Here is a 14093-nt window from a genome sequence, read left to right as displayed (position 1 = left end):
CTCTCTTTTTCTACCTCAAAGTCCAATTTGTCAGTGACAATGTGCAACAAAGGCACCTCAGAGTCAGATACTTCTAAATCAGTGGTTTTCAGCCCAAAAGTCCCGGAGTCACACCAGTTGAGAACCACTTTTGAATAGCCAATACTCAAGTCTACTTCATTTCATAGTTTTTTTTTTTTTTTTTCAAATGCAAGCGCCATGAAAAAAGAAAAAAATGTATCTAAACTGTTCCCAAAACTACATCCAGTTAAAACATCTTGGTTTTTGCAGCCCAGTTTGAGAACCACTGAACAAAACTATCACCAGAGCCGTCTACGAACGCTCCTCTACGGTGACGGGCAGGAAGTGGAAGACCAGTCGTTGCGTCGTTTATAAAAAGCGGAACGATAGGATTGGGGCCGTCGAAAATACTTTCTCTTTTAAAATGTGCAACATGTGGCAGAGGGCTCTACCTCAAAGGCACCGGTCCAACGTGTGTGAGGTAGAGAGGGAACAGAGGTGCGGTCGGAAACGGGTCAAAGAGTGTTAGTGTCGCGTATAATCATAGAATTCATCACCACAAATGATAAGATACAGAGTTTAAATGACTTGAATTCAGATATTGTTTTCATTCAGAGTAAATCTGACTGGATTGATTCACTTCCAAGGTCCACATGCTTTGCTTCATTTCATTCAGGCAAAATTAACTGCATGTATGAATGGGAAAAGCAAGGCAGCAGCTTTCGACCTTAGTGAAGCGTTTGCAAAAACAAAATGAAAAGTAGAGTCGCCCATTCACAGAAGAAGAAAATCTCCTAAAATCTCTATTGGTTGGTGTTGGAATTTGTTCCAGTAAAACGCACTATAACAATACAATCTTAAGCTCTAGCCGAGGGGGAAAATAGAATCTTTTGAGAAACACAATTTTCCACTCTTTTTAGCCATTTTCTGGTGGAATATGAACTTATTTATCACATAAATAGAGTGTAAATCGGGCCCATATGGATATTTTCTCACAGCAGATTGTTCAGTAGAAGTGAAGAAACGGCAGTCGTAGCAAGCGCTAGCTGACCGCTAGCATTAGCCCGATGCAAATGTGAAGGATCAGGTTAGCATTCTCCGTTATTTATGTATTTTTGGGCTGTTGAACCACTTTGCTCCTCTCCGTGTCTTTGTATCTTTATTTAGTAGAAAACTATGTTCATAATTCAGCGTTTGTTAAAGTAGTTTTTGAATAATTAGAGAAAGTTTAAATTTTTCTCCAAATTGTTTTCCCCCTTAACTGTTTTTAAAAAAAAGACCATATATGGGCGACTCCAGAGATGCCGTCTGTGTCTATCCCGGATCTGATTTAAAATGAACATTCAATCCCCACACAAATAAATAGGGAAGCCAGGCGCAATACTAACATATGTCGAGGTACGTTTTGTCCTTTTCAAAAAGCAGAAACTTAACTGAATTTGAGTTAGCATTTAGCTCAGAGGACCCTTTTAGACGCCAATTTGTGTCTCAAGTTAAAACTCAAAAGGTCTGTACATTCTTTAATGATTTCTAACTAGGCTTTGACTTCACCTAAATGTGGTCGATGGGTTGACACCTGAAAACATCTGGAACGTTCATAATTTACAATGTTTTTCATGGCTAATGCTAACGGCTAAAGGGATGCTGAAAAGTCAACTGGAATCGCCGACTTGTTTGGATCGAATGCAACTTCTCCTTTTTATTTCTATGGTCGTGAAGCTGAGGTGAGTGTTTTTACTTCACAATGAAAGGATTAGCACAAGAGCAACCACTGGAGAAGATTCTAAGATTATTCAAAGATGTGCTAACGGCTTGAAACACAGCTCCAGGTCTGTTTATGATGGCAGAATAACATTGCAACGTGGAAAATGGCTCTAAAAGTCAGTTTTGCTTAATAACCCCTAGAAAATAAACGTTTTTCATTGGGATTCATTTAGGAAAAATAAATTGCAATAAACCGATATGAAAGATATGACTGGAATAATTTTGATCAAACATAAAACTCGTCAAAACTACTCGAATATAAACTAAACTTCTGAATTCAAGACATTTCCGCTCATGCCTCTTTTTGTGGTGTGATAACAGAACAGTGAAGGAGAAGATAATACTGTTTATGTTTATGGAGTTCATCTGCTGCAGTGTGGCGCCCCCTGCTGGACAAAGGGCAGAGGGGATGATGGGGGATTATGGGAGTGGAAGGGGGATATTTGGGGTCGGCCTCAGCAGCAGCGCATCCGAGGAGGGGGCAGCTCCGGAGGCACGTCTGGTTCGGGCTGAAGGGACAGGACGCTGTTGGAGAGCTCGTTATTGGACATTTCCAACGGCATCTGCGAATACAGGGAAAGAGCAGGAAAAATATTAGTGTATGTTGTACATGAATCTGCACACGCTTATGTAAAAATAACCACAAGAGGAAGATTAAGACTGCACAGTGTGAGAAAGATTTAAGTCGTAAGCATTTTGTTTTTTTCCATCAAATTTGTCAACAATTAAAATAAATAACGTTAAATTTGACTGAAAATGGACAAAACCAAAAAGTCTTTGCTCATTTTCAAGTGAGACTCTGAGTATCTTTTTAATATGTGCTCATAAAAGATGTGTTAATCTCAGATGAAAGACCTCATTGATTTTGAATCTACTGTAGCTTCATACGACAACAATAAATTGGCGATATAATACTGTGCAGCCCTAAAGCCAATTTATCCCCAAATGTAGTTAACTTGGGTTTCTAGGGGTTACTGGACACTTAGCAATGTGAAATTTAAGACTTTTCAAGAGCTTTCTACAACTTGGAATTACAAAATTGAAGAACACAGAACCCTAAATATCACTCACATTTTATGTCAATTGAAAAAATATAACAAACTGAAACAGAACTAATTAATTTGGATAAAATGTATAATTTTGAACAGAAACAAGCAACCAACATAATTTGGGTCAACAAGTGCACCAGGCGCAGACCCTCGGCTCGTTATCAACCAAACATGAAACTCCTGCATTAATTATCATAAATAACTCGTTAGAGGAGTTGGTCTTAGAAACACCGGTTTCAAAGTTAAAGGGATATTTCAGGATTTTTGACATAGGGCCTCATTTCCTAGTTATCCAGAGTGTTGCTGGTTTCTGGAGATGTTTTTTTTTTTGTAATTCATGCAGTTCTTATATTCGAAGAGTTATGCGGTGCTAGGCTAGTGCATTTCTATGGTATCAGCTAGCCTGCATTAAAAACAGTCTGACCCGCTTCACACTCCACTCGAAGCTGGAATCATGTCCGACACGACAGCGCACAGGAACTATCAGCCTTCAGAGTTCAGTTTGCGGAGCGTGCAGGAAAAAGTGTCTCCAAATGCAGCAATACTTCGAACCTCTTGACTCACCTGCGTGACCGTCTCCCACAGCTCTATAGCAGTAAGTTAACGTTGGCGTTTTAGCTGAAATGCTGATGTGGGACTTTGGGTTGAAGGAGAATGTAACGAGTCGCCTCATAGTGCGGCTGCAGCGTCACTGCCAGTACATAAGCCGTGTCCGGATACCTCCGCACGATGGCTCAATGCGTTACGGGGCTCCCGGTGGCAGATTGCGATAGATTCACTCTCGCCGCAGTTTTATGAATTTAATAATGATAGCATTTTCCCCAATCTGCAAAGTGAAAGCTCACTGGAAGGACAACAACAATTTTCCTGATATAGACGGTTTATGTTCGTTTCTGACGCTATAAATAGTCCATGTAATACCCTCGAAACGATCAACAACACATCGTTATAGTTCCCTTACTTTGATGTGAAAAGGCTTTGTCTGTATTTTTTTATGTAGCAAGCACCGTTAAACTTTTTTGAAACGATTTCAGTTTGTGTAGGACTATCAATCCTCTCTGAACATATTAACACACATTTAAAAAAAATACCGCGATAATACTGAAAACCGTGATAATTTTGGTCACAATAACCGTGAGGTAAAATTTTCATACCGTGACAGCCCTAGTACTTGCATTAGCCTAGCGCCACGAAACTCTTCAAATATAAAAACTGCATGAATTACAAAAGAAAATATCTCCAGAAATCACCAACACTCTGGATAAATAACAAATGAGGCCCTATGTCAAAAATCCTGAAATATCGCTTTAGGACCTAAACCTACATCTTATTCCTGTAAAGCTCAGTTCTGGTAGAGTATATTTATTCTTACATCAACAACTGCCTTAAAGGAAATGCATGTGGAAGAAGAAGAAGAGAAATGTTATTTTAGATATTTAAGTTTTGAGACATTGCCATTTTTCTCAGATACTCACTTTGCTAATTATGTCATCAACCAGCTTCAGGAAGATCTCGTCTACATTAAAGTTGTCCTTGGCGCTAGATTCACAAAAACGCATCCCACTTATTCTGGACGCGAACTGAAACAGACACAGAATAACAACAATATGAGATGTGACAGTTTTCCTCAGAGGCCGTGGACTGGAGAAAACCGTCCTAGTGTGGGTCGTACCCGCTCCCCCTGCTGTTTGGAGATGACTCTGTCTGACTCACAGTCCAGTTTGTTCCCGACCAACAGCAGCTCGGCTTCCTCTGAGGCGTACTGTGACAGAGAGCAGAGGGGAAAGGTCAGATCTGGACTTTATGTGTATCATGTTCAGTAGAGCTGCACGATATCAGCCTCTCCACACTCTTTATGAAGGAAATACAAGGATTTTTCCACACGTCAGCATTAAATAAGCTAAATAAAACTGAAATAATAATGAAAACAATTCAGCAACAGTTGAGTTGACTGGCCTAGTGGTCTAATACAATAATCCTTAAAGGAATGAAACTTCACAACTAATTAATTCCGTGATACTTAATACTAGAAAATCAAGGCTAAAACTAGCGCTCGGCAATTAAAGGAACAGGCCACCGTTTTTCCATAATGAGATATATTCTTACCTTAGCTTAGACGCAGAAAAGATATTACTGCACGGACACCGAAGTGCTCCTAAGGTGTTATTACGCCTTACAATATAGTTCCCCCTTTTATCCACTTAGAAAATCTACATGTTTAATTTTGTGTAACTAGACTTGGATCGTGTAACTACTCACGTAACCGTATTTAAAATAGGGGAAACATGGAAGAGCTTGGTCGCTTCTAACTTCACCCCAGTTTGGCCCCATAGAGGAGAGGAGGAGAGGCTAAATGCTAACTGCGTCTTTGGTGTTTTTGCGTGACTCGTCTAAGCTCAGGTAAGAACATATCTCAGTATGGAAAAACGGTGACCTGTTCCTTTAAAGGGGGGGGTATTATGCAAAATCTACTTTTTCAAGCTTTACATCATGTTATTATGTCATTCTCTCATTAAAAACATGCCTGAAGTGTTGCCTTGGCACATTCACGTATTTTTGAGTAATCTGTAAAAACTCTGATGGCAGCCATTTTAGGGCTAGGTTTGCCTGAGTCCTCCTAGGAACGCCCCCACCTCCTGGAGACGCCTCCGAGCTTTCGTCACCAGCCGAGTAACCAACCACTGCTCCTCAGCAGAGCCCCCTCCCCACTGATGCCACAGACAGCGTGTGGAGGGGGCGTGTCGGAAAGAGTCAGAGGTTCTTAAAGAGACAGAGGCCTATTTCAAGACATTCACTACAGCCATTTTGAGAGAGCAATTTTATACAAGGCAGTTATTTTAATTTACTGCATTTACAGACCAACAGAAGGTTTCGTCATCATTGTAGTGTGATATAGACTGGTGCTATGGGATTGAAAAAAGCATAATACCCCCTCTTTAATCAAAACTCAATCAAAATTACAATATCTCAATACCATCTCAATAATCGTTATGGGATTTTATAACTGCCAGGGCTCACATCCATTTCTTTGGCAGAAACAGCGCCTCGTTTTGGAGTTTGTACGAGGCAATGGGAGATTTTTGTGTGTTAAAGGGGCTAGATGCAAGTTGGCCATTTTATACTCACTACTGCCATCTCAGGTCTTACGCGTAACTGCAGCTTCTATATTGAGCCCGTGCATGACGGCACTTCGGACCGAATTAACACCTTTTTGAGTGACAGGATTTTAGAGGCAGTTGTGGTGAACAGGTCTGAGCTCATTCTACACATTAGGACACGGCTGGAACATGTAGGGGGAGGAAAATACATAATTTTGACATTTTTAAACTCCCTATAGTCCCTTTAAATGAACCAGAAGGAAAGCAATTGCTTTTGTTTGAGCTGCTGTTAATATATAAAAGATGTGTCTAAGCCCTTGAATCGGCCACTGTATGTATTTTTTAAAAATTAAATGGAATCAAACAGCAAAATTGATCAGTGTGAGAAAAAAAAAGGCTTGTGCGTGATTTTTCTTTTCTTTGCCACATCGTCCAGCCCTGGCTACAACTGAACATTTGCACATTATTTATCAATACAGGTTCTACGTGCAAGCTGGAAAATTGCCTCTAACTATTTGTGGGCATGTTGCACCTCATTTACCATTTGAAAGTGCATGAGCAACTGCATTAGGACGTCAAATCTGATCTGTAAATGAGAGAACTCTGCGTTCCCTCCCGATATATTGAACACCAAATGCATGAGAGGTTCCTTTGACAGAGTAACATGTTTATTTTCTCTGTCCAACACTCTTTGTTTCTCCTTGTCCCACTTGTGAGCCCGCCCCTACACGATTTTCTACAATTTCGCTGTCCCCATTTCAAGTTGCAAGTCCAATCCAACAGATATCTAAAAACACGAGGATGTCCTACTTTTGAGCAGTCTGGGGTTTTGAATCGCCCCAGTTTCAGCCAATAAACAAACCCCGATGCATTTGCCGGCTCTGTTCATGTTTGATGAGATGCAGTTTTAGAAATAAATGTGTCTAACCTTCTCTACTTGAGGGTCAGCAGTCATGCTCTCTGAGGCTTCAATTCATTATAATAAATAAGTTAGACCCTTGGGCACAACAGTTCTTTTTCTTACATTTTGTCTTCCACTTGGAAACAGATCAAAAGATTCAAGTCAATTTAGATTAAGGACCTAAATGAGTCTCTTAACCTCTTACCCCCCACCTTAACCGAGCACATTTTCTCCAGTTTCGGCTTTACTCAAATCTAAAAGCAACAGTGTAATGCCTCGTTTGAAAGCCAAGACCTACAAAAGTGATCAAAACGTTTTTGTCATGTCGTCACCACGTTTTTATCACATTTTAAAGGGACTAGATGAAAGTTGGTCATTTTATGCTCACTACTGCCACCTCAGGTCTTACGTGTAACTGCAGCCTCTATACTTTTAACTATGCTTTTTTGCCGTGTTTTTGTCTCGTTTTTGTGGCTTTTTTGTTAATTTTTCATCATTTCCATCAAGACCAATTTTGGGAAACAATTGAGGGAAATTGGAAGAATGGCGGGGGAAATATTAGTAATAAAAAATAGGCAGAAGCTAGGGGGAAAAATGGAAAAACAAGAAAGAATATGGGGCTTAAAGGGACTATACAGAGTTTAAAAATGTTAAAATTATGTATTTTCCTTTCCCTACATGTTCCAGCCATGTCCTAATGTGTAGAATGAGCCCAGACCTGTTCACCACAACTGCCTCTAAAATCCTGCACTGTCACACAAAAAGTTCTTACTTTGGGTCGAAGTGCCGTCTTTCACGAGCTTAAAGAGGGGGTATTATGCTTTTTTCAATCACATAGCACCAGTCTATAGCACACTACAATAATGACGAAACCTTCTGTTGGTCTGTAAATGCAGTAAATTAAAATAACTCCCTTGTATAAAATTGCTCTCTCAAAATGGCTGTAGCGAATGTCTTGAAATAGGCCTCTGTCTCTTTAAGAACCTCTGACCCTTTCCAACACGCCCCCTCCACACGCTGTCTGTGGCATCAGTGGGGAGGGGGTTCTGCTGAGGGGCAGTGGTTGGTTACTCGGCTGGTGACGAAAGCTCGGAGGCGTCTCCAGGAGGTGGGGGCGTTCCTAGGAGGACTCAGGCAAACCTGTCCCTAAAATGGCTGCCATCAGAGTTTTTACAGATTACTCAAAAATACGTGAATGTGCCAAGGCAACACTTCAGGCATGTTTTTAATGAGGGAATGACATAACAACATGATGTAAAGTTTGAAAAAGTCAATTTTGCATGATATCCCCACTTTAATATAGAAGCTGCAGTTACATGTATGACCTGAGGTGGCAGTATAAAATGAGAGAGAAAAAATGGGGCAAACATTGGGCAACAAAATTAAAAATATGGGAAAAATTGAGTCCTTAGTCGAGCGAGCTGCAGAAGCTAAATGTACCTTGTCGATCATCTTCATCCATTTGGCGAGGTCTTCGAAAGTCTCCTGTTTGGTGATGTCGTACACGATCACGATCCCCTTGGCTCCTCGGTAATACGCCGACGTGATGCTGTTGAAGCGCTCCTGTCCCGCCGTGTCCCTGAGAGAGGAGATACAACCCAATCAAAATCTCTGAGAGTACTTAATGTTAGTTTTAATCGGAGCTAAAACCAGGAAAAAGGACATGCTACACAGAAAACTACAGAAAAGGCAACAAAGCAATTATTATAACACATCAACAACAGGGGGGAGGTAGTGTAATTAGGACTCGATTTGATCTAAGATTGCTTTTATAGTTTTATTTCACTTCATGTTTAAATCTACTACAGGTAAGTAGAGCAAACAAACCTGAATCCCCAAATTGTATTTAAAGAAGAAAGGATCAAAAATATCTAAAAGCAGCAAGTGGGAACTGAATGTAGAAAGTCTGAGACAGCTGGATCTGGATTTATGAATGTAAATGATTTAAGAAAGTAAAAATAATCGATTAGAACAGTGTTGTTTTCGTCAACAAAGACTAGAACGATATTATGTTGACGCACCTTTTTCAATGACGATAATGAGATAAAAATTGTTCTTTGATGAGACGTTTAGAAGACGAGATGAAAATGGGAGACGTCATGAGACCATTCACAGCTAGGGCTGGGTACCGTTACATTTTGTTTCATACTAGTACTTTAACGATTCTTGGTTTTCGATACCGATACCTGAATGATACTTTTTTCAATACCGGTACGAAAATATTTGTCATCCAGAACCAGAAAACAGAACAAGAATGAGTGGAAGATCTGCAAATTTACAATATCGGGGTCATCTCCAGGTCAAAAAATGAGTGAAAAATGGGGAATAGTTTGGGGAGATATAATTGGGAAACATTGTGGCAAAAATAAGGACAAATTGGCAAAAATAAGGGAACAAATGGGGAATAAATTGGGGGGGGAAATTGAGGGAAATGGGAAGAATGGGGGAAAATATTTGTTATAAAAGGGGAAAAAATGGGAAAACCGAGAAAAAAAATGAGGAAAAAAAGCGAAAAATGGGGCAAACATTGGACAACAAAATAGAAAATATGGGAAAAATTGGGCAAAAAATGATTTGAGCTGAAACAAACAAGTCACTTTCTTTAATGCTGTCCCTGGACCAACAGCATCAAACCTTGGATATAAAGAAGATATGATTTTTTTCAGTATCTGCCTTTGATACTTTTTGATACTTTCATTTTTTTTGATACTGGTAGTACCTAAACCCAGCGGTATTCACAAGCAGCGCCCATCTCTCTCTCTCTCGCCGCACGAAAACTATTTGCATCCAAAAGGACCAAGACTAAAACTAAGAGCTGCCAAAAAACAACACTGCTTCAGGATTGCACAAAAAGGAAAAAGAGCGTTGGATTGGGGGATGACACAGAGGCACGTTGTGATGTTACTGTACCTTGAGTTAGTTTTGTCCCTTCCCAGTGAGTCACAGTCAGGCTTATGATGAGACGCAGCAAACAAAGACATTACAAGGATGAGATTAGGCAAAGCGTGGAGTGATGAGCGGACAAAACGACAGACGAGGCAGGGATTCAGTAGCAGTGTTAGTAGAAGTTGAATTAGTAGTAGTAGTTGGTGATTGGTGAATAATGGAGATGCAGAACGCTGTGATATATTATGTGTGAAAAGCAATGACACACTATTTGATGCAAAGTTAGATCTAGTAGCAGCGTTTGTAAGATAAATCAGTAGCAGCGTTTGTAAGATAAAACTGAGGGAAAGACACACAAGAACCAATGTCAGTGGCAAATTGTTTTCTAATGTAATTGACTGGTGGCTTATTGGAATCACAAGACTGGAATAAAATCATGGATCACATCACTCTTCATACTACAGACAGATACAGAAATTCCTGAGCTAATCTAGTGTGGATGAAAACAGAGATCTGTTCATTTCAAACTGTGTGTCAGTAACATTTAGTGTGGGTTCATTTAAGTCATAAAAGCAAGAACTAGAAAGATTGTCAATAACCTGCCAGTGTGAAATAAAATGATCATGCTTGATTGTCAATTAGGCATTGTTAAAGCAGTACTAAGTCACTCGTTTACCTTAATACATCCTTTCCGTAGTCCCTCTGGGGGTAATACATGTGTTAATAGGACGATTTGGGGGGTCTTTCATCTCCCTATTGTGTCTCTGGCCAGAAAAACACAATTGCAACTTTCCCTGCCACCGAGACGGAGGCGCAATACACACTAATGGAATCACGAAGAAGAAGTTAACAGGCTAACGGACAAGGCTAACTGTGGGCTAGCGCCACTTAAACGGTATTTACAGGCAAGTTTGAGTGAAAAAAAAAAATCTCCATTGTGTAATTGGATGTACAATATCCCTCTGTCCCTTTGTCTTTTCTGTCAGTGTAGTATTTACTCTCACGGACAATTAATGAGTAAAAAAAACAACATGCTACGACACCTGCAGTGGCGCTTATGGCCACTCGGGGCACGAGTTAGTTAGTTCTCCTTTAACCAGTTTTCGAAAAATATACTTTTTTATTTACACCTTTGTATGTACTGACTCCTGAGACAGCTCTACAGAAAGCGCTTATGTATTGTGCACATTTTTGTGCAAACTGTCTTAAGCTTAATATATAAGGTGCAGTTACATGTATGACCTGAGGTGGCAGAGATGAGTATAAAATGGCTAACTTGCATCTAGCCCCTTTAATGACCAAATGCCCGGTGCCCCAAGAGTAATGTCTTGCATGGGATGTCTTGTTTGGACACAATTTGAAGAAAAAATATGTTCCACATCAAATTCGTTTAAATTCAATAGATCGTTCACTGGGTAAAAAACAGTCTGACAAAATGTTGTAATAATATCGTTATTGTTCATGACAGTTATTAAATACTTCAACATCATGCTGCCCTGTATGAAATGTACTTCCTTTTCTTTTTCAGTGAGGTTATGTCTTCAGTTCAGGGCTTGGTTATAGAGGAGCCTTGTTGTGGGACAGACTGAGAAAGTTCAAAGAGCAGAGACTTGTTGATTTTACTCACCATATCTGCAGCCTGATCTTCTTCCCTCGCAGCTCAACCGTCTTGATTTTGAAGTCAACTCCTGTGAGGCAAATAGGAAGAAAGGATGAAAACAAACATGCAAAATGTAATGCAAAGATTTTCTGGATGTGGAGAAATCAGTAGTGCTATCTTTGAATTTTATTTATGCAAGCTTAATTCCAGAGACTTTAAAGTTTAGTTCTATTTGCATTTCCTCCTAGATCTATTGCCTATTTCAGTCCACAATAAAAACTCTTAGACTGTCCTAAACCCCTGTAATAAACTTAGGCTTGTGCCAAATAATTTCTGACATGGTAGCCACTGAAAAGGCTTTAAAATCACGAGTTTCAACATAGTTTAAGACTAGAGGATAAAAACAATGTACACGATATGTTTCCATGCCACACTATGACACACAGGAATGACAGGGCGCAAAGTTTAGCAGCTCAGCTGCCAGACTATTTTGGGACTGAACAACACTATTGGCGCTGCGGTCTCTGGCTGTTTACCCACAAACAGACCATGGGGGTGGTTGTTGTTGTTGTACATATTTTACGTTAAACAAAATACAAGTGATTTTTAAAACGTCAACACACTTATTTCCAAAGGTCAAGTAGTTAGGTTTTAATATTTTTTTATTTGTTTTATTAAAAGGGACACTGTGTAACATTTTGGACTATACTGTTGCCATTAGTGCAAAACATGATCCTACTGACCATCTCGACACAGAAGAAAACTATTACTGCAGGGAATAATCAAAGAATGGATTTGGATGAGAACCTAACCTGTTTCAATCTCAAATTCTACTGCCTTTAGTCACATCTCCATGGAGACGAGCTGGAGACGTACCCACTCCCGGTAAAGATACAGTCATGTCTTAGGAGAGCTGGGCTGCTCACCATAAACACACGTTTGTTTGTGCATTTATGAGGTATTTTTCAATGATGAAATGATCCATCATAAAATAAATGCTAGTATTTTAATTATATTTAAAAGTAAAATTCTACGCGGTGTGCCTTTAACTAAGGCAGCACAATATATCACCAAAATATTGTTATCTCTGTATTAGGTGTTGCAATATTCATATAGCTGTAGACGCAGCTTAAAAATAAATTCATAAAAAACGCTTAGCAACAATGTTCAAAAGTTCAGTTTGAAATTCTTTAGCAAAATATCGCACAATATCGTCATCACAATATTCACGACAGTTATCGAATATCGCAAGTTTGTCCTCATATCGTACAGCGAGTGAATAAGAAAAACAATAATATTACAGTATATGTCCCTCTTTTGACTCACTAAATACGGGATTAGTTTTATAGGTAAATGGATGTGTTATGTTGTAGCATTTGAAACAAGCGGGGTGTCTCTCCGCTAATAATAAACAGGCCGATCCAGGCTAAAAGTGTCAACAAAGTTACCACAACAAACCGGCGCTGGAGCTCACCTACGGTGGACTTGCAGGCTTCACAGAAAGTGTCGTCGGTAAACCTTTCCATGAGACTAGTTTTACCCACTCCACGGGCGCCTATGATGATAATCTGCAGTTTGAAGTCAGCGGGTCTCGGAGGGACCTTCCTGCGGCGGGACTGCGCCCCCAAAGCGGGGGAAGAGTTCCCAGAGCCTCCGCCACCCGCGGCGGCCCTGCGCGCTATGTCATATCTGTGATCCATCAGCAGCGGCACATGGGGACGAAGGAGGAATCAGACACAGGGCGAGCGAACTCCGGCGCGTTTAGAAAATCCAACTTTCTCTTGTCTCCGGGAGAAGTTTGTAAAGTTTGTCACTCACAGATTCTTGTTGTTCAGCCATTACAGACTAACGGCGCCATGACGTCACCGGCCGTACGATAAAACACTTCCGTTTCCGCTCATTTATGACAACCAGCTGTGGGATTTTAGCAACATTTTACTGTCAATATTAAGCATTCTGTGACATCAATATTCATTCCCTTTGTGTATTTCGCATCTTATAAAATATAATGCAAAAAAGACAAAACTATGTCCCACAAATCACATTTTTCCCACCCCCTTTTCTCATATTTACTGTGTGTTGTCCAGTACGACGGCGTATCAGGGCCATCTAGTGACAACAACAAAAAAGAAAGTAAAAAAAAAATAAGAAAGAAAAATCGAGTTTTAACATGCAAATCTATGAGAAAAAAGTAGCAAATTTAAGAGATTTTGAAACATACAAATTTGTGAGAAAAAAAAGCAAATCTGCCTGAAAAAGTCACAAATTGCTAGTACAAAAAAAATGCAAATTCATAAGGAAAGAAGCAGCAAATGTGTTGTTTCCGCTGTGCGCATAAAACTTTGATATCCTCCAAAATAAAAGCAGCTGAATTTTGCTTAGAGCGGTGATGAGGGAAGAGCTGCAGACCTGGGAGACAGATCTACCGTGAAGCGAATCCACCGTGATAGTGCGCCCTCTGCTGGATAAGGCTGATCTAGACCGATCAGCTTTTAGAAAGATTGATGTTGATCTACCTCAGGCATGTGAGGAGTTAGTAGGCTACTTATTTAAATTTCTTCATGAAAACAAAACAAAATTCTTATGAAGATACATGGAAAGTGTAATTAGATTCTGTTGATTGATAAAGATAACATAACTTCGAACAGCATACAAATTGCTTGTTATTTTTGTTCCTAAACGATCCTAATCTTAACCTAACCTAACCCAAATCTTAACCTAACCTTAACAACCCTATCTGCACTATCACGGCTGATCCGCCTCATCTGCAGCTTTCTGTTATTGGCGGTGATACA

At 39.9% G+C, this 14093-nt stretch overlaps 1 protein-coding gene across 1 annotated transcript; it reads right to left on the bottom strand.

The window, feature by feature from the left end:
• Positions 1 to 1422: 1422 nt before the first annotated feature.
• rab12 (RAB12, member RAS oncogene family) lies at positions 1423 to 13156 on the bottom strand. Its single transcript, XM_079569897.1, has 6 exons — positions 12773 to 13156; positions 11326 to 11386; positions 8253 to 8391; positions 4486 to 4575; positions 4289 to 4393; positions 1423 to 2327 (listed from the first exon to the last, which is right to left on the bottom strand). Exons 1-6 carry the CDS (start codon positions 12996 to 12998, stop codon positions 2220 to 2222), a joined length of 729 nt encoding a protein of 242 aa, XP_079426023.1. The 5' UTR covers positions 12999 to 13156; the 3' UTR covers positions 1423 to 2219.
• Positions 13157 to 14093: the final 937 nt, after the last annotated feature.

The sequence above is a fragment of the Gobius niger genome, assembly GCF_951799975.1.
Source record: "Gobius niger genome assembly, chromosome: 13".
Classification (NCBI taxonomy): domain Eukaryota; kingdom Metazoa; phylum Chordata; class Actinopteri; order Gobiiformes; family Gobiidae; genus Gobius; species Gobius niger.
The sequence above is the reverse complement of the archived record's forward strand: the minus strand, read 5'-3'. Positions and strand labels throughout refer to the sequence as shown.